The sequence below is a fragment of the Pteropus vampyrus genome, unplaced genomic scaffold, assembly GCF_000151845.1.
Source record: "Pteropus vampyrus isolate Shadow unplaced genomic scaffold, Pvam_2.0 Scaffold24, whole genome shotgun sequence".
NCBI classification, from domain to species: Eukaryota; Metazoa; Chordata; class Mammalia; order Chiroptera; family Pteropodidae; genus Pteropus; species Pteropus vampyrus.
Genome location: NW_011888805.1, coordinates 8,613,476 through 8,640,797, shown reverse-complemented (window position 1 = coordinate 8,640,797; position 27,322 = coordinate 8,613,476). Strand labels below are relative to the sequence as shown.

At 36.9% G+C, this 27,322-nt stretch overlaps 1 protein-coding gene and 1 non-coding gene across 5 annotated transcripts in view; one reads left to right on the top strand and one right to left on the bottom strand.

Annotated features, from left to right (window-relative positions):
- The window catches only part of NHSL1 (NHS like 1), a 206,534-nt gene extending 180,020 nt beyond the window's left edge, over positions 1 to 26,514 (bottom strand). For 2 of the 4 annotated variants that reach the window (XM_023528384.1, XM_023528387.1), the window contains exons 1-2: positions 26,472 to 26,514; positions 23,019 to 23,093 (exon numbers count right to left, since the gene is read on the bottom strand). In XM_023528384.1, coding sequence (XP_023384152.1) covers positions 23,019 to 23,091 — 73 coding nt within the window. In that variant the 5' untranslated portion in view covers positions 23,092 to 23,093; positions 26,472 to 26,514. Of the gene's footprint in view, positions 1 to 23,018; positions 23,107 to 26,471 lie in introns of those variants that run through there. The other 2 variants (XM_023528386.1, XM_023528385.1) reach the window with 2 other exon arrangements.
- Positions 3,647 to 3,765, top strand: LOC111737184. The gene has a single exon (XR_002779379.1). It is a non-coding gene; the product is annotated as a 5S ribosomal RNA (ribosomal RNA).
- Positions 26,515 to 27,322: the final 808 nt, after the last annotated feature.

Here is a 27,322-nt window from a genome sequence, read left to right as displayed (position 1 = left end):
ATCCTCCCATTACTCTAGCACCTATCTGGCACTTCTATTTTTTCTAATGGGGAAACTGAGGCCCTCTGAATTAAGTAAATAACCTGAATAACGGCATCTTTAAAATTGGTAGGGCGAATACGCAAACCCATGCTCATTTACATATGTTTAAAAACCACGTGGTCCAACTATGGGAGGTGAACACACAGTGTAAATATATATGCATGCCTTACTGTGAAAGCGTACGGCTGAAATTTATTAGATTTTGTTAACCGATGTCACCATAAAAAACAAAGTAAATAGAAAATAAAAACCACATGGAGCACATAAGATGGGGATATATCTGTATTAAATAAATATCTGTCATAGTACCTAATTATGGTATCATTAGGTACTATTTTAACAGAATCAGAGAATTTACACTTTTGATAAAAGATAAAACTTATTTTTCAAGTTATAGGTATTAATCATTTTAAAAAGGAAATCATAGAACAAGAAGACAGCAAAAATTTCTCAAAAACACTTATTTTCATATTATAATATTCGATGAGAAGCAATTCCTCCAAAAGCATCAGGTTGCCAATTTAAAAATCCACTTGTATTGAAAAGCCCAAAACTATGTAACACACGAATAAAACAACATTTTCAAAAAGAAGACACGGGCATTGTTGTTATTATTATTGTTATTATTTCAAAATCTGATTTTGATTTGGAGGAGCAAGGACTGTGAGATAAGGAAATAGGTGATAGGAGAAAACACAAATAAAACAAAAGATAGTACTTTTAAACTTAAAATCTAACTTAAAAATTGACATATTTTCCATATAGCTATGTAAATGTTATAATTTATCTTCTAGTTTAAAATTCTGGTTCTAGATTCAATTAATATTTGTAGAGTACTCAACATGGATAGGCACAGATTTAAGGAATTTTACATAATCCAACTCCTTTCATTCTAACTATCTGATTTATATGGTTTCTAATCTTGAATACAAAGTCAACAGTTTTGAATCCTAAACATCTAAAGGCCTCTGTGGCCTGATCAGAAATTCTAGAATAGTTACTTGTCACTGAGGCACTTTATGATTTATGTGGGCCCTCAAAACCATAAGGGACAACAGAAATGTTTCAAGATCACATCTTACTATGTGGTTCTAGTCTAGTAATTTCTCTTTTGGGTGTTATTTTATGATTTGATGATAGGGTAATACAGTGATATACGATGATTATTTCCAATAAGGTTCCTAAACACCACCAAGGTATAGCAGCAATTTGGACCAAGTTTAACCATCAAAACCTCCTCAGAGGCATCAGACCAGCCTGGGCTGGACTCTGGCCCTTCCCTGCCCCTCTCCCTGCTTCTCCATCCTTCCCTCTGCCAGGAAGGCTCTCCCACCAAGCACCTTCCTGACACTCTGGCACCTCCTCCAGCTTTGCTTAATGAAGACTGTGTGGCCTACTTAAAATTATAACTCACTCTCTCCTTGATTTCCATTACCCTGATTTATTTTTTCCATAGGATTCTCCTCATAATCAACTATAATACCTACTTTTTATTGTTATTTTTATTGTCATTTCATTGTGCTACAATGCAAACTTCCCCAAAGTGGAATTTTGGTCTTTTTGTTCACTGAGGTATCTCAAGAATTTAAGGGGTATCTGACATAAGTGTTTAATATATATTACAGATATCCCCCGCTTTTCAAAAGTTCGCATTACACTACTTTACTTTTACAAAAGACCTACATTAGTACTTGTTCTTGCTAACTGAAAGAAATCCAAAGAGGATTTCTGCTCTTAAGGAAACAGGTAAAATACAGAAATAATGTTCAGCATTTGTTTTGCAAGGATTCACTGTAAGGGCAGGGGCGCCCCGAGCAGCGAGAGTGGCACCGTTTTTATTGTATGTTAGTGTTATTTTAGGTTTTAAGTCTTATTTGGTATCCTTTTGTGCGTTATTTTTTGAGTCTGGGAACACTCAAAAAATTTTTCCACATAAATTAATGGTAACTGCTTCTTGGCTTTACTGCATTTTGGCTTATGAAAGGTTTTATAGAAATATTCTACTTACGGATAGCAGGGGAAACCTGTACTTAAATTTTTTAATAAATAAATAATGTAGAGTATGACACAATCTGAGCAAAAAGATAAACTTAGAACCAAAATTTCTTTGTATTCTTTCAGGTTGGGGAAAATTTAAATACAAGCAGTTACTACAGAATCTTAGTAAAGTTCCCAAGAACTTTCTCTCGTCATATATTTATAGGGGTACAAAAGCCCTTCCACTGCGTCTCTTACTCAAGCACCTTCCAATTAGGTAATTCCAGAAACATCTAAACATTCTAAACATACCACATAAATCCCTTGTTATAGAGGTTTTCAACAGAGAATGATAAGGAAATCAACTATACCACTATTTTAAACTCATAACTCCAAATAATCTGGTGTAAGGATCAGAAATAATATATTGAAAAGACTCAGCATATTATAGATACTTGAATTTAAAATTATCAATATTTTACAGAATTGAGGTAGACAAGGATCAGTGCCTATCCACTGAGGAAGTAGTTGGAAAACATGACTCCTCTCAACATAATCCGCCAATCCGGAATTGCTGACATTCTATTTAATCGGCAACTCTGGGTGGGGGGGATGTTTAAAAGCCAAATGTATTAATTCAAAAACTAATCTGAGTGTAGACTTTTAATGCTAGCATATGTCCTAGATTCTGGGTTTTAGTTTCGTGCAAGACAGACATGATTCCGTCCTTGTGATGCTTACAATCTTGTAAGAAAACATTACTCTAATAAAATTACTTTTACACAATCACATAGATTAATCCCAAAACAGAAGGAACACTGATGCATTTAAATGTAAACTGTCTGAACCCATTAAGAATTTTCATTTAAACAGAACATACTATCGCCCGAAAGAAATAATTTATGAGACAGAAAAGGAACCATGGAATACTTTAACGCAAATGTTGTTCTTATGTCAAAACAGTGATTCCCAGTTTTACAAAATACCAGTGATGAAAGAATAAAATCTTGGCTCATCATCTGCATCCACTAGGGAGCAGCATTCAAGTGTCAGCCTCTCCTTTCTGTAGTAATCACTCAAGCATAGCAAGTCACCAAAGGACCAGCATTGGTTACCGAAATGAATGTATTTTGTTCTGCAGTTTCCTGTCCCAGGGGCAAATATACAAAACAAAAAATGGAGCAACATACAGCATAAAATATTCACCTCAAGGCATTATGCCAAGAAAGCAGCAGAAAGTTTTATACTTGAGCCAAAGGCTTCTTGGTTTCTTTTAAAAATTTAAATCGTGACAATTATCTTGATGTTTCTCAATGAATCAGATCTGTCTACAGAACAAAAGCTTGCTCAGGAGTTTTGTGCACTTTGAGAAATAATTATTTCCTAAGCTTATTCACTTTTTTAAGAAAGCAGCGTATGGACAGATTTAGAAGCCAGCGTGCTTGAGTGAAAACATTTGTAATCAGTCAACCTACAGAGGCATTTAGCTTGAAACGTCAATTGAAAAAAAAAAAAAAGATTCTGAGACAAAAGAGAACTTAAAAAGTAATCCCATCAAAATATAATATTTTTAATTTTCTTATATACATTTCTCTTCCAACTCTGTGCCCTAAAATGTTGTCAAAATGTCTATGGCCATGCTACCCTGAACAAGCCTGATCCCATCTGATCTCGGAAGCTAAGCAGGGTCAGGCCTGGTTAGTACTTGGATGAGAGACCACCTAAGAAGACCAGGTGCTGTAGGCATAAAAATAAAATAAAAAAATAAGGGATTGTAAGCTGACAAGGTACTTGCAGTCTGTGAGGTCAACCAAGAGTTGACTCACCTAAAAAATAAAATAAAATGTTGCCAAAATGTTCAAAGTCATCGCTACTTTATAGTTGTGATGGGAAAGCTTATATTTAAACAGAATTAAGTGACATTGAAATCTTTTCAATGGCTATTTTCCTCTTGATATAACCACATTGGTAAACAGCACATAATACATTGATAAATTGATTTTAATAGCTAATTAGTAAACATTTATATTTTACTTTCATAGCACATAAGTACAAATTATTGCTAAGTAGCAATTAAAAAGCATTTTTCAATGTACATCTAGGGGTATTTTCGTTTATCTATTGCTGCATATCAAACCACCCGAAAGCTTAGTGGCTTTAAAAACAATCGTTTTGTTTGTTCACAATTCTGCAATCTAGGCGAGGCTCAGCTAGGCAGCTCTTCTCTTTGGCTCATCCTGCCAGTTGTCACGAGGCTACACGGAGCTGGCAGGAACCAGCTAGGGCGCTGAAAGGACAAGACTTCTCTCTCTCCATACAGTAGTCCTAGGACTTCTCTCCAAGCCTAGACTTCTCAAGGCTTAGGCCTGGAACATGCAGTGCCATTTTTGCTGATTCTGTCAAACATTCAGATCCAACCCACATTCAGAGGAAGGGGCCTCCACAATGGTGTAAATACGGGGTGAAGCAGTTTATTGGAGCTCACCAATGTAACAGACAGTAAGGGCAATTTATATTCCCCCATCCAAACTTAATACTGTATTTCTTTGGGTTAGTGCCATGGAAGAAGCAATAATAAAAAGAGCTTTCGGGCAAAGTATTTGAAAGATATTTTGGGGTACCAGAAGGGTTAGAAGGGAAGGTGAAAATCCTTACTGGTAAGATAGATACTGCCAACCACAAAATAGCATAACTGAACAGATTTGGTAATAAAAATCTATACCTAAATATATTATTAAATTGCTAAATTGTTAACATTAAGGAGTTGCACATAGAAGCATAACCATTATTTTATTATGCATCACATAGCTAATCCTCAACTAGCTGAACAAGGAGAATGACACATCAGGTTATTACAGGAAAATATATACACTACACCCTCTTCGGCCATTAGGGTGAATGTAAGGCTAACAACCAGAATCAGTGGAGAGACAATAGCAAGCAGTGGCTCGGCCTTTATATTCAGAACGCGATGGTTAGTACCCTGGGAGGGTGTGGGTTCTGGAGGCTTCATATAGCCCTTCACTGGGAAAGGCAGAGAATATCCTCAGTCCACGCACTATTTCTATTTAGTAGCTTTACTCTCTCAAATCAATGAAGCCATTCGGAAACTTGATACTGTATGGATTGTCCCTAAATCAGACCTACATATGATATAGGTCATTGTTTCCTTCTATAAGGCCATTGAAAGGAACCATGGAATTCTATTTCCGAAAAGCTTTGTATAGGTCTTACGTAATTAGAGCACGTTAGATTTGTAACACAGTTCTTTTAATTGCCTCATATTTTGATAACATGCCATAAAATGCATCTGTTAAGCCTGAACAATGACACATGCCAACCAACTTAATTTAGTATCTAATATATTCAAAGGAAAAAATCATATATATTACAACTGACTTTTACTGGCACTTCTTCAGTTTTTCTAATGGTTGAAATGTTTCTTTTAATCTGTTATTTAAATTTGGAGAGGGCCTATCTTAGAAAAAGAAGAGAAAAAGTTAAAAGGTTGTTGAGGAACACAAATAATTCTATTCAAAGAAACTCACAAAATATGTTTTCCTCAATTTAACATACGGAGCATAGCGCATTACAACATTAGCTTTCATTTTATTTCTAAACATTCACTAATAATATTTTCTTCAGTGTGCAAGATTCTTTCGTCAAGCCAATTGGCCGAATTAGCATTTACATCATTTTAAGTTATGACACAGGTTACTAAGTAGAAGGGCTGAAGTAGGAACAATGAAAGGTCAGCACTCAGAAATTATCTAACCTTATCTTCTCTTTCCTGAGGCTGTAGCTTGTTTGGACGAAAAGGCGAATGGAAAGGGTGTTTTTTTAAAGAGGAGGAAGAGTAATAATAAGATGGATCTAGAGAATAATTATAAACTCACCTGAAAGATCTCCTTAATTAACAAACTTTCATAAGACACTTGGCAGAAATGCCAGTCTTTATTTATGTTCATCACTGGCAAAGAGCACAAAGGACTTGCAAAGCCTCTCTTTGTTATGTGTATAGGAGATGCTGATCCAAAATCACAACAGTTTATCAGATACCATGGAACCACTGAGCAAACACTGAGATGGACAGAGAAACTCATGCTCTGTCCCCAGAATACCATCTCATAGACAGGATGAGATTGAATAAGAATATGTATAAAATTTAATTTGGGGGGAGGTTAAATGGTTTTACCTATATTTAAAGTAACACAATAAGTATACTCAATGTCAACACGGCCTCTTTCTGCTTCATATTAACAATATAGAATATTAGCATCCAATAATATTATGTAGTTGTTGACAGTCTTTCATTTCCATCTTCTTTGGTCTGTGAAGTAACATTTACTATTTAGTTTTTATACTTGCCAAAAATTTATCGGTAATACCTCATAAAATTTGAAAGAAATTAATTTATGGTTACATCACAAAACTTTAAAAGAACAACTTTCTACCACTGTTATTTACAAATTCAGAGGATTATAAGTTTCCATTCATTTTTATGAAGATGCAATTATTGAATTAGAATAATTCAAGTAAAAAAAATAGAGTTGGTTGAGGGAAAACAAATAAAAAACATACAGCACAAAACAAATTAGAATAATCATCACTACTGCTCTCTAAGTGATGAAAAATACCCAACTATAAAAGGGAAGAAACACAAAAGTGTAGGTACAATTTCTAACAGAAAGACCATTGTTTACCCATAAGTTCCACACTCTAGAAATATGAACACCTGCCAGGTAATTAAATACACCCACATGCAGAGTGTTCCATGGCTTTTTCTCTTTAATTACCACCATTTATTATAATCACCAACAGGTAATTTTCTAAGCAATGTAAGATCAGCATTGGAATTGAGGGGAGCTAAATAGTCGAAATTAGTTCAAGCCACCAGTCTTGGATGATCAGTTGTACATGCGCCTACCCGCAGAGAGAAACCGTTGGGCGTCGAGATTGCCTCTGCATTCTCTTGCCTGGGCAGAGACACAGCTACTACAGTCAGGTGTGGGAATTGCACGAGAACACAGATAAATTATGCTGCTCAGAGAAATTACGTTTAGTAGGGTGTAACTCATCATTTCTTCATCCTGCTCCCAAGCCAACTGGCTTTCACACTCATTATACCTCCAAGTCCAATTAGGTGACATCTATCTTTAAGCATTTAAGCCCTCTAAAAGCCTTAGTCTTTAACGTTTTGCCAAATATTGATACTCTTGGCAATTTTTTTTTTAATGCCACAACCAAGTATGAAACTGCTGCCTCAGTTAGGACCAGCAATAAACTATGTTTTGAATAAAATTTTAAAGCTACTATTTTCCATACCAGCAATGCTCAACCCACAGGGATATATTTTACATCACAATGCAGCACTCCAACACATTATATATGCACGAAAACATACACATCCATAAACAGAGACATATTCAAAACACACGAAAATGCATACAAAATAAGTTTCATAAACTATGTCTTACCTTTACTATACATGAGATGCTCCAATATTTTCTGTGCTATTTCTTTTTTGCAACTTTTTTGCACTGCTCATGATCCCTAATTTGATTTTACCAACCTACTAATTGGGCAGCTACCAGAGTTTGAAAAACACAGCTCCCTCCACATAAATACCAATTCATAGTTCGTCATAAAATCACTCCTGCCAATTGGTATTGGTATGACATTCCCTGCAGATGAGACTAAAGAGACAATCCGAAGAGGTGACTGACTTGGAAACAAGATTGTTCCTGAAACATGAATAAAATAGGCAGCAGGATATATCCAGAGCAGATGACTACTAACAACTGCTCATCTCTAAAAGCAAAGTGCTTACCTATCACTATAAGAAAGTACTTAATAACAGAACTTTTTGGACAAGAAAACAAATTTAAATAAGACTTTATTTTTTCTTATTATGTAGGCAAATTTTTTTTAACTGATACTATCCAGTGTTGGAAAGGATGTGGGGACATGTGTGCAATGCTATTAGGACTGTAATTCTGTACAGCCTGTTTGGAGGGTGATTCGAGAGCATATAACTACATTTTAAGTGTGCATATCCTCTGACCCAGCGATTCTTCTAGTAATTTATGCTAGGCTTTTACAGATGCACAGATACATGTTTAAAGATGCTGACCATCGGTGAGCAAATATTTATTTACAGTATAATCACATTTTAATTATATATAAAAATGTTTAAAGGACAAAGTATTTCTATATCATTGTTTCTCAATGGGAGGCTACTGGCATTCTGGGTAGGCTATTTCTTCATAAAATGGCCCCACATATTTAAAAATACTCCCTGGGGTAGGGCGGTACCATCCTTGATTGAGAAAACCACTATTCCATGTGTACTGTGAAGAAAAAAAAAAAATCAAAAAAAGATGTTACAGGGGAAAAAAAGCAAGCTGCAGAACAATGCATACAGTATGACTGCAATTATGTGAACATAAATCAACCACACTCTGGTGTGTGTGCTCGTGAATGTAGTGAATTGGGCGGCATGTGAAGAGAGGTTTACAAGTTCTGCTCTATAAGCTCTGATATTGTTTGATTTAAAAAAAAAAAAATTTCTGCACTAGTAGTTTCCTTTTATTAGGTTAACAATATTTATTTGGGAAAATTAAATCCATAATATATTCACAAATCTTAAGAGGCTATTTTGAGAGTTGTGATTGAGTAGGGCCTATTGAAAAAGCTATAAAACAAAGAGGGACAGAGAATAAGAGGAAAGAACACGTTTCTAATGGCATGCTTGAGTCATAAGAGTCCTTTTCCTTCCTTATTAAAAATGATAAGATCTTTGTTTAATTACTAATTAAACACCCATAAAAAGACAATTCAAAATGTGAAAATTAAATAGTAACACTACTTATGTTTAAGTCCCCGCTGTCACCCTCTTTCCATTATACATGGAAAAATATTACCTCTAACTCCATATCCAGTTGTATTTCATGCTCCCTCTTATTAGAGTTAGTAGCTCGTTTACCTGCCCACCCCCACAGATCAGAAGTTCTCTGAGGTCAAAGGCCAGGTCCCATCCAAGATTACCTTCCAATCTACCTCTAAGAACTGCTTCTCAGTGAGAGGCTATCGAATGATGGTTTTTTCAAAATTCTGTGAAACAAATACCTAACGTGTCATGACTTTTCACTAGTTTATACTGTTGCCATGAGTAGGAAAAAAAGTAGATCATGTTCAATAGCAATAGTTGAAAACAATTATGAAATTACAATGAGTCTTTCTAATATAATGAATACTAAGGGCTTTTTTGCATTTTAATAACTTTGAAACTAAAAGAATTAAGCAAAGCCACATGAAGTACCCATTTTGTGTGAACGATTATCTCAAAAGGATTAAACTCAAATAAAATCAATGGGATAATAACAGCATCTTGTGGCACGCACTGCATTGCCCATCCAGTGCCCATCCGCCCTTTCTTACCAACACAACACCAGTTACTTTCCAAGGCAGCCATGTGCCCAGATGAAAACACAAGACCAAGACCCCTTGCAGCTACTGGTAAATATACACAGTTCTTCCAATGTAACATAGGCAAGAAGTCACCAGAGAGAGATTATCTCCCAGAAAAGCCTCATCAGAGAGAAAGCCCTCCCTCTTTCCTTTTCTTTCTGTGAATAAGTTCTGGAGATGCTGCAGCCAACTGGTGACTCTGAAAAGGAACCTACATGACAAAGACACCCCCACCCCTACCCCCACCCCCACCACCAACAGGAGGACTCTGGTGCTTACTTAACAACAGTGCTGAGCAGCTACCTGACCCTGGGCTGCCTACCTGCCAGACCTTCTGTTACTTGAGAAAAATAAATGTCTGTTTACCCCAGTGCAGGGATTTTCCGTTAAAGACAAAAGCATTCCTAGTGATATATTATCTAAGGGGGTTGGGGAGAGCAGCGGAGATTAGCACCACATTCGGCACTGAATCCTGTCGCTGAGACTGCAAGAGGATCTGGAATAATATGGTGAAATGGAAGATCTGATCTCCTGGGGAATAAATAAAACCACATAAAACAAGAGAAGACAAAGCTGCTAATGCACACTGTGATGCTGCACACAGGTACACCAGCGATCAACTTTTGCCATTCACTCCGAAATAAAATCGGCATTCCATTTCCAGACTTGTGTAGACCTAGGCTTCCCCTCGTTTGGCAACCTGTTTTGGAGCTGAACACTTTTTGGATCACATCAGTGGCACATTCTAATTAGCCAGTTAAGAAAACATTATTAAGAAACCTGAGGCAGGTTCCCAATACCACAAATTATCCAAAGAGGACAACTATGAAGAAAACTTTGTTTCCTTACATACCATGTTTTAATTACCCATTTCCACATTTATCAGCTGCAATAATCAATTCTCATTTATAGATGATTTCAGCCTGCCTTATTATTGCTTTAATCTGCATGCCTTGTCCTCCACTCCATACACACATAGTCTGTGTGTGTGTCTGTCTCTCTCTCCTGCCCTCCTCACCTCCTTCCTTCCCCCCATCTCATACACACACACACACACACGCGTGTGCATTTCAATTTCAACTCACAGTTCATGTTCTTCTACTATTTGGACTGGATTTCCATGCTGACCATACCAATGCATAATTGGTCAACCACACTCACTGATGAGTCACTCTGAGAAACCTGCATGATTTTCTACCAAAACAACAGTAAGATATCTATATCAAGGTACCTGAAAAATCAACATAGGTTTTGTTCTGTCAGAAAACCAAAGTTTATAAAATTGGGTATATTGAGTTTTTAATTTACATTTTAGTCATCTATTCTATAATTTTAAAAGAAATTCATATACGTTTTCAGAAAAGTTTTATAAGCAAATTGTCAGAGGCCTTGAATGAAACTGGAAACTCGAGGACAAAGTTTCCTGAGTAGAGAGGAGCCTATTCTCCAAAGAAAATCATTCTACCCAACCAAAGCCAATTCCCAAGCAGTTTAGAAGATACACAACTCCTGGCATAATGTCAGCACTAAAACCAATGTTCAAAATCATATAAATTATCAAACATGAGAAAAATTTAACTTCGCTTCTCATATTTGTATTACAAAAGGATTTAACTTTTATTACATTTGTTAACAGGAGGACAGAGAGATAAGGAACACCAGGGCTGATCCACTCTGTCTCCGAAAGCATGTATTCAGTTTCTATGTAGAAGGTGGAAGTTTTTAGAATGTCCCTGAACTATGTGGGAAAATGAACTAAATCTAAGTAAGAAAAAAGTCCATAAAAAATTTCAATGAGAAAACTGCAAGAGAAAAAATAAAGTTTTGAGACATAATATTTAGAAATGTTAAAAGAAAAAAGTTCCTGAACAAATGGTTTAAGAAAGAGTATCTGATAAGGAAATCATAAAACTACCTTGGCAAAAATCTTTTGCTATCTACAGTCATCTCCTAAAGCTGAAGCCTCTAGCTATCACTGAGCTGTAGTAGGGACTTCTAAGTTTCAATTGGAATTAAAAGATTTTTAATTTTTGACAAAATCCACTCTAATGATGAAGGGATTTCTTGGAGGAGCAGGAATAAAAACTTTCAAAATGTTTCGATAAGATTACATTTATACCTTTGTCCTCCCATACATATGATGTCTAGAGCATAGTGAACTGAGCTATACTTGTCCCAAGGTAAGGCTGAAACATGCACTCAACATTTACACACATGACATTTTGACTTAATGTGCTAATTGAATATAATCTGAAGTCAGGCAACTAATCTAACAAGCTAATAATTACAAGAGTGAGAGTTATTTTCCCTGACCACACCCTTTCTAAATTATATAACTTGTATAATGTCCTTCCTTCACATAACACCTCACATTCCTTATTCCTTTGCCAATTCGAAATACTACACCTTTTGTAAAAAGTCTGCACAACTGAAGATCCAGGAGCCCCAGGGGTTTTAACGCAGCAGTTATAACTCCAACCAACAGTAGGAACCACACCTAGTAATTCCCCTTCTGCGGCAGCACATCCAGGATCAGTGCCATGTTTTAAATTCACTTGTTCATTTTTTACACTTCCTCTTTCTCTTAATTAGTCTATACTGCAACGTGTAAGGTTTCAATGATCTGTAACTTGAGTCTGAGCACAGAAAATTTTAGGTTAACATGTATCTTAGTACTTCCGTTTGCATATTTAAAGAATCAAACTCACAAGCTTGGGTTACATAGAAATGTTTTCGTGAAAGTACTCCTCCCTTGAATTCTAGGAGAGAACTGTGACCAAACCAAAGACACAGAAAGACAAATTTATTCAGTCCCACATGTTTCCTTAATTTACAGATGCCATGGGAACTATTTTAAGTTTATCCATACTTTTTCAAAATTCCGATAATTGTTTAATAATGTTTAATCAAAATAAAAATGATTAAATATGAGAAAAATTTACATTTCATTTCTCATATTTCTCAGATTTACCTGTTATTCCATTAGTTAGGAGCACTACACAGAGATAAAAGACCAGGACTGACTCATGAAACCATGCCTTCATTTTCTGGCTAGAAATTTGAAGTTCCTAGAATGTCCCTGAGCTAAATTGAGAATAAATTAAATCTAGGTAGAAAAAAAAGAGTCTTGAATAATTTCAATAAGAAAACAAATTTATTCCTAGAATAAATTTTTTTTTCAGTAAAATGATCTTAGAATAAATGATAGTCCTTTATGTTAAATAAAATTAGCTTTATGAGCAAACAAACAACAACAAACAGGAATAAGCACCACAGCGTTCATAGATTCCTTGTTTGTTCTAAAAGATTCCTGGATTATCATTAAATAATGTTATAAGTATAGCCTAATTATAACCTACATGAGAAAAATTCAGTTTGAGGCTACAATATTACTTTTTTAACATTTCTTGCCGAAGACACATTAAGGTATGAAATGAAATGTTATGATCTGGCCTTTGGAAAACCATTGTTTTTTAACTGATCGTTATATCATCTGACATAGTTCGACATTTAAAGACGATCTACCATAATTGAATGTGCTATATTCTACCCCCCAAGAGTTGGGGCTGGGGATACTCCTTTGATCTTACATACTATACTACAGTTCCTTTAAAGAAGATTCATAGTCATTTGACTTACCTCCTCCTATCTTTCTCATTTCAAACAAACAAATGAGTCACTGATGAATGCTGCAAGACTAGCTACTCATATTTTGGATGCTTGAGCATTTTGTTCAAACAAGCATAGATATATGATGACTATTAATTTATCCTGGTAGAATCACTAAAAGGTTTAACAGGTTGAACAAGATTTTATGCAGAATATTCAAGACTTAAGAAAAAGCAATCTGGCCTAGAAAAAAAAAAATCAGTCAGTCATATACCTGTACATGTTTTAAGAACACATTTCATGGAATTCTCGTACACCACTGGCATTAAGATATATTGGTAAAACGTTTATGGAGGGCACTTAGGTAACATATAGCAAAAACCACCTTTAAAAATAAAGTTGGCTACCTGTGACCCAGAGATTCTACTTCTAACAATTCATTCTCAGGAAATAATAGCCAAGTACATAAAGACACATGTGCAAATATGTTCATTGAACCCACGTTTAAAATAGCAAAAGAGAGAGAAATTAAATGTTCAAATATAAGAGGACTAATTAAGTAATATATCTTTCCTTGTAATGGAATATTATACAGGAATTAAAAATAATATACAATTAATAATAGCAAAAGATGTCATGACATGTTTACTTGAAAGAAGCAAGTAACAAAACAGCATAAACCATATGCTATCATTGCATATGTCTGAATATATTAAAAATTCTAGGTTGATCATTAGAAAAAAATATTCATAGTTACCTATGGGAAATGAGATTACAAGCATTTCTTTTTCCTTTTTGATACATCTCTGTTTTCTTGAAAGCATCTCTATGGAATATTTTAAAGACTAGCTTTATCTGGGCATGACTAGTGAAGTCATAACTGAATAAATGTTTGACAAATTTAAAAACAAACAAACACTGATTAGATAATGGTTCACTGTACTGTCCAAACCACCATAATACATTTCACCTCTGCCAACTACGAGTGCAAAGATGCTGCCAATCTCTTCTGGTGTTTTTGGGTCACACTTTCCATTTAGTACTTCTTGCAACTTCTTTCCAGTATTGGGTCAGAGCTAAACTCTTTCACTCAACAGACACATAATAACAAATTCTTCCATGCTAACCAGGCTGGTTACCCAAGCTATACAAGCTAAGTAGGAGAAAGTCCGTGGTTGCAAGATGCTCATAGAGTCATTTGGTGAAACAGGCACACAAGCCATTATGATAATATTATGGCACGAGAGAGGTACATACAGGGAACTTACTGAGCAAAAGAGAATCAAATAACTGCCTGACAAGAGGAGAACTGTCTGTCAAAAGACTTAAAGAAGCTGGATGGAGCTAAGTGCTGAAGAACAAGTTCAGTAAATAGAAAATACAACTTGACTCCAGTTATGCTGAAACCTATATTAGTCAGGCTTCTCCAGAGAAACAGGACCAAGTGTAGGTGTGTGTAGGTGTGTGTAGGTGTGTAGGTGTGGGTGTAGGTGTGTGCGTGTGTGTGAGACAGAGAGACAGAGACAGAGACAGAGAGACTGATTTTAAGGAATTGGCTCATGCATTGGGAAGGCTGGCAAGTCTGAAATGTGCAGGGCAGGCAGGCAGGCTGGAGACCCAGGGAGGAGATAATAATGCAGCTCGAGTCTGAAGGCAGTAAAGAGGCAGAATCTCCTCCTCAGGGGACCTCAGTCTTTTATTCTTAAGAACTTTACCTGATAGGATGAGACCTACCAACTTACTTTGTGGAAGGTAACCAGCTTTACTCAAAGCCTACTGATTTAAATGTTAACCACATTTAAAAAAATAAAAAATAAAAAAAAACAACCTTCACAGCAATATCCAGACTGGAGTTTAACCAAACATCTGGGCACCACAGCCTAACCAAGTTGTCACATAAACTTAACCATCACAAAGCCAAGTCAGAAAAGTGGAATAAGAGACAGATGCAATAAAATTGGGAGTTCTTCAGCTCTTCGTCTTCATTTTGCCTCTTCTCCATCTTTTGTTTCCCCCACACAAATTCAGTATTCACCTCTCAGTCCTCTTGTCTACTGACCTGTTAGTGGAGGAGGGCTTTCAGAAATTCTTGGCTTCTACGCCAAGCCATAACCCAGATCAACTTAACTTCCTAATGACTCAAAATCTAATTCTTTGTAATTTTTCACTTCTATGATAACCTCCACACAGATCGAATCCAAACTCTATTTCCAAAGACTTCACACCGCCAACATTCTGTTGAATATTCCCTGGCAGCTTAAACTCTAGGGGTCCAAAAGCTAACAAAACTATCCAAAGAAATCATTTCTCCTTCCTGGCTTTACAATGTCTGTAACCGCCACCATCATTCTGCAGGACATCTACTCTCCAAACACATTCAGCACCCTTGACTTCTGGTGTCATTTGTACCTTACCACCAAGGTTCCATGCCTGGAACCCAGTGCTATGCAAGAAGTTAACTGAATGAATAAGTGAATGTTGACCTCGCTGAGTTGTCAAATGAGTGGTAAATTCCATTCCAAAATATTACTTCCTTTCTTTTTCTATTATCTTCACACAAAGACAAGCCAGACCGCTTTAATCGTATCCTTATTTTTCAACTCCTGCCTCGGTTTCCTATTTCATCCCTTATATTACTACCACTTAATCTTCTTAATTAGAGCTATAATCCTATCGCCCTTCTATTTAAACAGCTTTAGTTTCCCATTGCGCACTGAATTCAGCACCAAGCTTTTCTACCTAGTGACCAAGTCCCTCGCAGTTTAAGCCCCAGGCTCTCTGCAATTATCTTCACTACAGTATTCTATCATGTATTTGACATACACTGTGTCTTGCTGGGGATGAAATGAGCTGTAAAACCCTGAAGCTGTCAGCTCTGAAGGCACTTGATCTGCAAGGACATACACTGTAAAGTATGAACACGACATGATGTATATAGAGATGCTCAGAGATGGGCAGGTACAGGGTCTCTCGAGAACGCAGGAGAGTGTGCGAAGGCACAGGACAACCAGAATAGTTTACAACATAGGCAAATGCCACCGCCCTGGAAGAGTCGGTAGATTCAGTCAGAAAAACAAGCTGTAGGAAACAGGAAATGAGGAAAATGAGGAATCAAAGTACGTTTATTTAACTAAAAGTTCAGAAAAACCATCTGATAAGACTAAACACAATTCAAAAGCCATAGCTACTATAATGGTCAACATAAAATAAGAAGATGAATTAAACACACACACACACACCACTTATATATCAATATATAACAACTGATATGTCAATAGATCAATACCATCTCTCAAATTAATAATCTTGAGGCATTTATTCCAGGAATAAGTCTGGAGACTCTATGTCAAAATTAGACTACCTGTAAAAACTGAAAAACAACCCAAATGTCTATCAATAGGAGGATGACTAAACAATGTGACAGGGGCTGTGAGGACAGATACCAAAATGTTGACTGTGATTAACTCTGAAGAGGGGAGTAGGTCTGGTGACTGCGGAGAATAAAATTCTGTAACACTGGAATCTTTTCAAGGCAAATTTAATCACACAACTAATACATGAATACAAACCAAAAACATAAATGTGCTAACAGAATCCAGATTCAGTTTTTTAAAAAATTCAGCAATGTTTTTAGCAACACCAGCAACACTGGATTAAACACATACTCTCTCAACATGACTATTTCAAAAAGAATGCTTTCACTGAAATGTATAGAATAATATTTATGTCAGGTTTTTTGTTGTGTGTGTGTGTGTGTGTGTGTGTGTGTGTGTGTGTGTGTGTGTGTGTGTGTGTGTGTGTGTGTGTTTATGTCAAATGTGTCTTTCTATTTGTAACCATTAGCGTTCCGAGCTGAGTCCCATGGGAAACTTTGGGGCCCTCATTACTACTGCTGTCAACATCCCTTTAATACAGTTCCTTAGCAAAGGCAAAGAACTAGAAGTTAAACCCCAGTCAGAGGTAATATGCAGGATCAGGCAAGCAGAGTCCCATCTCTGAACTTAATAGCACAAGCATAACAAGAAAAAACAAAGTAGAATTTTAAAATGCCTATTCCTGGGCTATTTCAGAGTTCAAAGCCCAGGAACAATTTAGAACATCAGTGCTTTAGTTGAAGGCTTTTTCTAGAACAGTAAAAGGTATATTCTGCCATATAACAATGTCCTTTTCACAGAAATTAAAAATACTCCTTTCTACTGATGTGCATAGGAGGTAAAAGGAAGGGAAAAAAACAAAACAAAACAATGAAACAACCTTTGGCACTGTTAAAAGACAGCTTGAAATAACACAAAACTGCAACACCAAGAATTTCTTTCTAGTCTACCCCCAAATTTTTGATTTTCATGTTATATCATAATTTGAAATACGCAAAAAACATCCAAGTGAACGTAGATAAAAATTTAAAGAGGATAGTATGAACATCACTCAACACAACATAATTTCTCTTAGAAAGAACTGAATGGAAATGCATATATTTGAGACATTAGTCTAAAGAACTAATGGGGGGGGAAGCAGATAAAATGTCTGTGTTTGGTCAACCACAATGTTTTCAGTTCTTGTCTAGAATTTCATTCACTCACCAAATCCCAACTAAGTCAAAATGCAGAACAGCTAACAGAAAGATTTTTAGACCCTTTAATTGCCTGTTCAAGGAATGTTATCTTTATTTTATTCATTATCTTCTCTACTTTCACATCTTTTCCATATACTCATTAACAATTATTTAGAAAGGGAAATACCAAATGAGGTATTGATTACAGGCAAGCACCTATGATTTTCAAATCCTTTTGTTATACACCAACTGTCAAAACTAGTTATATCTGTGAAATAAGACTTTGAAGTTCATTACTTCTAGTTCTACAATTTTAACTGTTAATATTTAACTCTTCCTCTGAAACCAGAAAAAAAAAATATTCTAATCTTTGTTATAGACTGTGTGAAAAACTTAGGACCACTCAGAAAGAACTCGTTAAATGGACATATGTGGCAAATATTAAAACAGCATGGACAGTCTAGACTTTAAGCAGGACTCCAAGGAAAATATAATTCCTTTTATTACCCAAAATAAAGAAATGTCGGCTGCGTTCCATAACCAAAGTCATATATAATGAAACCAAACTATAGAATGAAATCACCAGAAATTCAGTTCCTCTCCCTATTCATCCAGTCTATCTGAGGTCAGTTCATACTATCACATCTTGTGTAGCTGCTTAAGAATTTAAAAACAAACAAAGCCCCTCTTTTTTTTTACTTTGGGTTCTAGATATCATGTTATCTCATTTACCTACTTTTCAAATGAGGAAACAGAGGCCTAGAGAGGTGATATAACTTATCCAAGTGTTGTAGTGTCAGACACGAGAATGTAAAATCTTCAAAACTCTAACACTTTTCAACTTCCACTGTTACTACATTTGGATCTCTCTCTGAACACTGGTAAGTGTGTGCACATAAAGAATCTTAAGCGTAAGGCAGCTCCCATTCTTGAGGAGTTTGTATTTTATTTTAGCTGGAACTCAGAGATATATATATAACATGAAAAGCAAACCATTTTCTAATTTTTATTATTACTCAAGTAGAAAAGAAAGACATTTGGAAATAAAGGGATTTTGAACTCTGCCCAGAAATACAGGTACTATTTTAGACACAAAGCATAGAAAGGGCAGATCATTCTAAGACAGAATATAAGCAAGATCATCATTCTAACATTCAGTAATACTCTCAGCACAGACACGAAGCTCGAAGCCCTAACCGATCAGAGCAAATGTCAGTCGTAAATAATCGATCACTAATCCAGCTGTTTATCGATTCTAAATAGGGCGTAAAGAGAAAGTATGGGCGCAAAAATGAGCAAGTTATAGTCAGAGAACTGTCACAAACTAGCCTAGCTAAGGAGAAAAAAGGGTTAATGCTAGAGAAAAATAAAAGACAAACTCACACATTTATTAATATGAATAAAAAATAAGTTAGATCTCTAAGACTTTCAGCTCATAAATTTTTTTCATAAGATTTATCTCAATTGATCATCACCCAGCTCTGGAAGCTGGATATTACAATCCTCCCGTGTTGCAGAGCAGGAAATCAGGAATGGTGAGGGACCTGGTCCCAGTTACACAGTCAGCAAAGAGATGGGACCGAGAAGCCTGGCTGCTGAGCACGAATAGTCGCATATCAGGTTAGAAAGTGCCTTGTATGTCAAGACTTTAGATTTTATTTTGCAGGTCATAAGTTTTCAACTAAGGAAGTGACATAAGGAAGAGTGTTTTAGGAACATTCTGGAAGCAAAGTGCAAGATTAATTTGATGAACCAAGACACGCTTAAAGAGAGAAAACTCTTAAAAGACTACTGAAAGGATGTGGTCCCCAAATGACAAAGCCTGGGCTAAGTATAATACTGTCGCCTGTGTCTAGTTCTGATATTATGATGCAAGGAATATCCGTATATTGGGTTTAGGTTCCAGGTACAGAGCTTCCAGGACCTTTGGAACTTCCTGAGTGATAAAGGTGAAAGGAACATCTTTTGCTATTCATAGCAAACCCCTTTCAATCATATCTGAATTTATACTGATGAGGTAACTGGCTACCAGAGGAACCAGCCACAAGATTAGAGGATAGGAACTTTCTGCCCCACCACACTATTCTCACCTCTACCTCAACCTCCGGGAAAAGCAGAGGGGCCGGAGCTTGGTTCAATGAACAATTGCCGATGATTTAATCACCTGTGCCAATGTAATGAAACCTCCATTAAAAACCCTAAACGATGGGGTTTGGAGAGTTTCTGGTTGGTGAACGCATCCACACACTGGGAGGATAGCTCACCATAACTTCACAGGGACAGGGGCTCCGGGGCTTGGGGCCATGTGCACTTCTTTATCTATATTTCTTATTATACCCTTTATAATAGATCGATAAATGTTAAGTAAGCATTTCCCTGAATTCTGTGAGCTTATAGCAAATTTTCAAACTTGAGGAGAGAGCTGTGAGAAGCCCCGATTTATAGCCATCTGAAGTGGGGAGGCAGCCTTGAGGGGCTGAGCCCTTTTCCTGTGGGGTCTTTGCTATCTCCAGGTAGTTGGTGGCAGAACTGCTTAACCCACACATTTGGTTTCAGAAACGTTGTGAGTGGTATGCTAGTCTTGGTAGTGACATTAAAAAAACAAAACAAAATAGGAGTTTTTCTCCCTTCTATCAGCCCTCAATGGAGTGTCCATTTCATCCAGCCCTGAGAGAAAAAATGAGAGAACCTGAAGACTCAGCTTCTGTTTCTTCTCCTGGGACCAGACAGGGCACTCCAAATAAGGTATCTCATTCAAGAACGGATTGAGGCTCGCGAGGGCAGGCTGTTAATCCAGCCCCTGTCCAGTCTGCTAGTTTTATAGTTTTTCCTGGAACACAGTGACCTTGTGACACATTCTACAGAATAAGAGAGCCCACGTTCAGGAAGAAATTGTTCACTGGTTGGATAATATAAGGCGGGAAGCAAGGGAAAAGGAAAAGTCAAAGCTGACCCTTTCATTCTGTCCTGATGGCTAAAAGGATTCCTACCCAACAGAGCAGGGAAGGCACAGGAAGCATGAGGGGAAAGGTGTTCTGTTTGAGAAAGACATACACTTAAAAAGTGTCCAGGAATTCTAGGCAAAGAGAGAGAACTGAACACAAGCATCAAATCTAGAACCCTCTCAAAGTCCCACTAAAACTACAACAAAGGAATTTTAAGAAGATGGGGAGAATGAGAGAAAAGGTAACAAGAACATTTTTAGAAGCTGGAATAGTTAAAAGATTTAGCAATACAAGCCGGGAGACTGGAGAAGCCAATTCTAAAGCAGCTTGGAAGAAAACTAAGAACCGACACCATTTACACTGCAGAGTTCCCAAAGCTCAGGCGTTGGAGCTAACGAACACTTCTGCCATAGAGGTGAACCAATTGTCTTAGAAAAGGGAGAACAGATAAAATAAGGATTGGCTGAAAACTGCTTAAGCAGTCTGAACCCTGCATTCCCCCACCCTAATCTCCAAGCCACCAGTGACCATCCCTCACCTGCCCCGGCAGGAGACTAGAGGTTAATTCTCAGAAGAGGTTAAAACAGGGTTTCTGGCTTGAGACTACAAAGCATGGTTGAGAACCTACCAAAAGTAGAAGGATTAAGTAAACAGATGCATTCCGAATGCTCAGACCCCCAGCCTCCTTTCCACAGAGCCCCAGGAAAGCTGACAGCCAGGACATCCTCCAGCTAAGAGATTAGAAGAGTTTTCTCTAGAGAATCTGACCAGCCCTCCATGACCTAACAGCAGGGTTCCCTCCATAAAGTCTGCCCACCCCAATGACAAGCTCACAAACTCTCAGATCTTCCCATCAGCCTTTTTGTTCCCCCACTTAGAAAATAGTAGACAACCAAAGACTACCAGACACCTCAGAAAAATCACTAAAACAGAAACCAAAACAGAAAAAAAAATAACTTGGAAGAAACACTATTTAAGGTGAAAAAAACTTATAAAACTAATATTCTCAAGAGACGAGAGGAGACAGTGATGGGCTAAAAGCAGGGTGTTATATAAAAAAGCACTCAGAACAACAACAAAAGAGCTCTTGGAAACTAAAGACCTGATAGAAGAAATGAAACGCTCTGTAGGATGGGAAGAGAAAGAATAAGAAATATCCCAGAAAGTAACGCAAGACAATGACATGAAAAAGCACAGAGAAAAGATAAAGTTTAACGATCAGTCCAGAAGATCCCACGTTAAGAATTAATTCAAAAACTTTTTCAGAACTACAGAGTTTCTAGATTCAAACAGTTCATCAAATACCCAACAATATTAATTAAAACACACATAGACACCAAACACACCATCGGAAATGTGAAATTTCAGAACACTGGGATTAAAGAGCTGACCCTAAAAGCAGCCCAGAGGCAGAGCTCCACCCAAACGGAGTAAACCAAGAAGGTGTCAGAGGACACAGACATCAGAAGAGAGGAAATTTCCAGGATGATGGTAAGAAAGATCACAGAGGCACAGCCACACACTAGCCACGAAGAAAAACCAGCCTAGATGAGGTTAGATCAGACAGATCTGGGAGAAACCTCTTAAAAACCAGATGAAATTGGTATAATTCTTAAGGTAAAAAGAAAATACTGATAGGGCAGAGTTTGAAGTTGAGATAAAAACAAACACATTAAAATACATATATCAAAAAGGACTGTTAATGCCAGGGAAAACAGAAAGAATATATAGTAAAGGAAAAATAATCATTGTTTAATGATATGGCCCTGCTCTGAACGGCGTCCACTGTCAATGTCAAAACTGAATGCTGAACTAAACAGTGTGGGCTGGGAGGTAAACGTGGATTGTCGGGGTTCGAAGTGGGTAAGGATAAAGAGTTAAATCCTCACCTTAAGAAGACAATAGATAATACCTTAAACCTAAAAAAAAAGAAAAAAAGAAAAAAAATGAAGTATAGCAAAACCAGCATGATGTTTAGAGATGTGAAAGTAAATTTCTTAAAAATGAGCTAAAAATTTTAAATGACTACCCATGTCCATAGGTTTTTCACATGAGCCAATTCCTATGGCTCATTTCCATGGCCATCAAGCCAGCTCATCGTCCAGGAAAATGTATACAGCATGATGCGAATCACCATAAATCCTCTACAGACATTAAAGAAAAGCCAAAAAAGGTAGTTTAAACAGTCCCCTAGTAGTTACATCTTTGAATACTAAGGACAATACTTTACTTTTCAAGGTGCTGCAATGACTATTAGTCAATGAAGAAATTTATCAGTGCCGCCTCCTAATGATTTTCTTCCCTCTTCATAGTTATTTCTCTGACCACCCACCACTCAACAATAACACTTAAAAATTAAAGTACTTAATATTATCTCTAACACAGGAAAATAAAAACCACAGTATTTTAAAAGACTACTTCACCTTGGTCTAGATCCACAATGCCACCTGAGAGGAGGTATGGTCTATTTCTAATATGAAACAGGGTACAAGACATACCTTAACAAAAGGGACATAATAGGTAATTCAGAACACACTTTCCAATCCTTTTTAAAACAGATATTCACCATAGATCAACTTAAAGTACTACATTATGACTCAAACCATGAAATTTATTCCCTTGAAAAACTTAATGCAGTAGAAATATTTCTAGATTGTTCCTACTGCCTCTTTCCATTAGCTCAAATAATCAAGAAAAAAATGAATAACTAAATATACCACTCTGATTAGAATTTCATTGTAAAAACTGTATATTTCCTAATTATGCTAAATATTAAATTTTTGCCATTCACATGAGAAAGTCTGAAGCATTTGCAAAGTGATTTCCCATGGGGGAAAATATTTCACTAGAAAAAAAGACTATTGTTACTTGGTCCTGCCCCATTAATATAAATAAACATTTATGTCGCTAAGATTTAAGTGATTAAAACAGTTTCCCACACTCAGCATTTTTACCTCCTCTTCCCTTACTCTCCATTTTTATAGCTACAAAGAAAGCTGTCAAGATTCATTTCTGGCTACGGAGATGGGGAAGCCCAGTTCCATATAACACAATCATAGCACAGTTCTAAAAGCTCTTCGCTGAATTTTTTTCAAGGCTGAAGTTAAAAAACAGAAGTTCATTTTCACTTTGGAAATCAAACTTGAAAGAAAAATGTGACCTCCCAGAATTTAATGCCTTCCAAGGAACTCCCTCAAGAACATAAATTGTTAAGACATGGACACTTGGGGAAAACATTTTCAAGTCATGTTTGACAAGTGAAGCTACATGGGACTTGACAGGAACAATTTTTAACAAGCTCAAGTCTGTCTTTTCTTTACATGTACAACACGATCTAAAAACATGTACTTGACCAAAAGCTTGTTGGGTTCTATAAACAGCTCAGATCCTTTTACAGAGAATACACAGGGGAAGTGGAAAGGATCTTTAATGCTTTGCATATTGTTTGTTTAATAAAAACTGCAAAAGAGAAATCAAATGCAAATACATGCCCATATAAAAGAGACATAAGTAAAAAAGAAAAAATTAAGTGGGCTTTTAAAACTGATAAAACGACAGAACTTCGGCCATTTAAAATCTCCTAGAAAAAAATTTAGACTCACCACAAGCAGGCCCCTACTTACAAACAGATATAAATACTCTGCTTACAAGTTGCCAGTTGCCCCGCATGAACCTGCAGGCTGCTGGTGGCTCACATCCCCTCACCTGGCCTGGAACTCTCGCCTGCAGTGAATGCCCTGAGCCAAGATTCTGTTGAGCACAGGGCCTAAAAGTGCTTCATCTCATGTGCCCAAGCACCCTGGAGACTATCCTATGCCTTACTTCAAAACTTTCCACTTCCACATTCTGCTATCATGAAATCAAAGTCCACACCCCTCCCCTCCCCAAAAAAGGGAATATGGAGGCCTGATCCAAATCATTCATGTTATAGATGAAGCCAGGGTCACACAACTTAGGGAAGGGGTTGAGAGAGCAGAAAAATGTGATCCTGTATCCTGGTTGTCATGTATCGACCATTTTCCAACAGAAAATTCTTATATGATGGTTAGACCCTGTGGCCCTATAGGTCTGGGTATCTCTATTTCAGGTTGGACAGGCTTTAGGGGGCTGCCCTGTGCCTGGTCATGCTTTTGAAGCATGATTTAGAAGAGAAAATATATTACAAGTTCAAAACGACTTACAAATTAACTATTATAACTTGACAGGTTTCTAAATTAGAAATTACGTGTGTGATAAAACCAACTCATTGAAACTCAACAAACTAAAACCCATAACTAACTTGATTTTATCTGATCTCAATTCTAAAAGAGGAAAATGACATCAAAACAAACTCATTATCAGAGATGTAATCAAAACACTGTTTTTAGAGAACATGCTGAATAAAATTAATCCAATATTCTAGACCTTCAGAATTGAATTAGCATGATGTTCAAAACAATGACCTGAATGAAGTCCTATAATAAACCCAATTATGAAATCTAACTATCAGCTTTCTAGAAAACTCAATTAACCAGAATACAAGCACACTCATTGGGAACTTCACACTATTAGAGTCCAATCAAATGATTAAGTCCAAACCTTTATTCCAATGTCTTAACTTCATTTACATTTAGATTTTATAATACACTCAGGAAAAAAAAGTAAAAGCAATTTTAAAAATTAGTAAGGGCCATTCCAAAGTATGTATCAACTAATTTATTGTTCATTATGGGACAGGCACTGTTCTATATACCTCATGTTATCTGCACAACCATGACTACAGTGCCCATTTTACAGAAGAGAAAACTTAAGCACAGATAGATTAAGTAATTTATTCGAGGTCACATAGCTAATAAATCTTGGCCTCCTCTTATCAAACTGTTTCAATTGTCTTTGACTTCTCCAAATTATAGTGGATTATACTGTACCAACAGCTCCTTTATGGACAGATTACATAAATAAGAAAGTAATCAATTGAAACACTAAATTATACTGAGTAAAGCAAAGTAGGATTCCGCTACCAGCAAGAGAACACGAACTACTCAGTATGTTCATGCTAGCACATTTTTCTCATGTTTATTCAAATGTTTATGTCCTATCCACAAGTAAAATTTCCCATGTCTGCCTCGAGTTTTCCTAGTTACGTTTTTCAGGAGGCACTCACTAAAATATAGAAATGGGGGTTTTATGTAATCAGTATTTAGAAAAAATAATCCTTTCTCCTCGAATTTTGTTTAGAAAGTATGTCCCTACCCTATGATTGTGGTGAGTCACCTCTCTGCTCTCTGGATGCTGTTTAAAGTTCCTGGGAAAAGGGAAATCAGAGAGGCTGCTCTTAGCCCTGAGGACAACGAACAATTCCAGGGGCCAGGTTTCTAACCTCCAACTAGTGAAGGCCCACTAGCAAGTGTGCTTGTAGAAGCACAAACTGGTAGGGGCTCAGAGGCTCTTACAGCCAGACTCTCATTGTTGTATGGTAATGAAGCATTAGTTCCTAAATCTGGACTGTTTTGGACCAGAGGCAGAAGCTTTTTAAAGAACCCTCTGGGAATTTAGTCACCACCTGAGGCATAGCACAGGCTACAGGTCCCTAAGCAGATTCACTCCTCTGGCCCCCAGCCAGATGATACTACAGACAATGGTTCTCAAACTTCAGCATCAGAATCACCTGGGGGGCTGTTAACAAGCAGTCTGGGATTTAAGAGGTCTGGGGTGGGGCCAAGATTCTGCATTTCTAGCTAGTTCCCAGGATATGCTGATGATGCCGGCCCAGGAATCACACACTTTGAGAACTGCTAATATAAGTTAATGGTTATGAGTCACAATTCCCTTGGCTAGTGCCTCCAGCCTGCACCAGTAGTGGAAGGTATTTTCCAACAATAAAGGTAAAAACGTACCAGAGAGTAGAATATCAGCCAGCGAGGCTCCTCACTGCCTCTCATCCTCCATCACCACCTAAGCAATATCCAGCAGGTACAGGCTTGAGATGGCATTTCGCACTGTCCCGGTATTTAAATATAGCAAGTTTGGGGAGCGAGGGGACAGGAAAGAATAAAATTTCCTCTAACAAAGCGAATAAAAATAAGCCAGAAGTTTGATTTGTTCATATACCATCTAACTTACGACACTGAAAAGAGGCCAGAATGATGGGAGACAGTAACAAAAAGACTTTGTATTTAGAGACGAAGGTCCCTTTCATCAGTGCATCCTGAAGAACCAGACAATGTTATTCCATTGGGCTAGCAGCACAATGTTTTAAAATTACCGGAAGAAAATGGAAAACACCTATCAACCCCTAGCCAAACTCAGAAATTGTTCAATATTAAAATAAACTTCAAAGTGCACGAAAATTACAACTATTCAAATAAAGCGTTTAAACGCAGCATTCACCTGTATCATATTTTGCTCCACCACTTACCAGTTGTGTGACCTTGGGTAAATTACCTCTCTGTGCCACTCAGTAAAAATCAGTAAAATGGGGGTGATAATATGTCTCTCTTATACAGTTTTTATGAGGATTAAATGAAACTGGCACATAGTAAGTAGTCTATAAATGTTAGCTATAAATATCCTATAAATGTTAGTATAAATTATTATTAAGACTATTATTGAGCAGACCTTGCAATCTGCAAACAACATATTTAGATTACGTCAAAAGTACTCATGGCACTCAAAGACATTCCCCCTCCCACCATTTAACACCTTTATCGCCTGCCGCCATTATCATGGATGAATTTGCCCAGTCCCC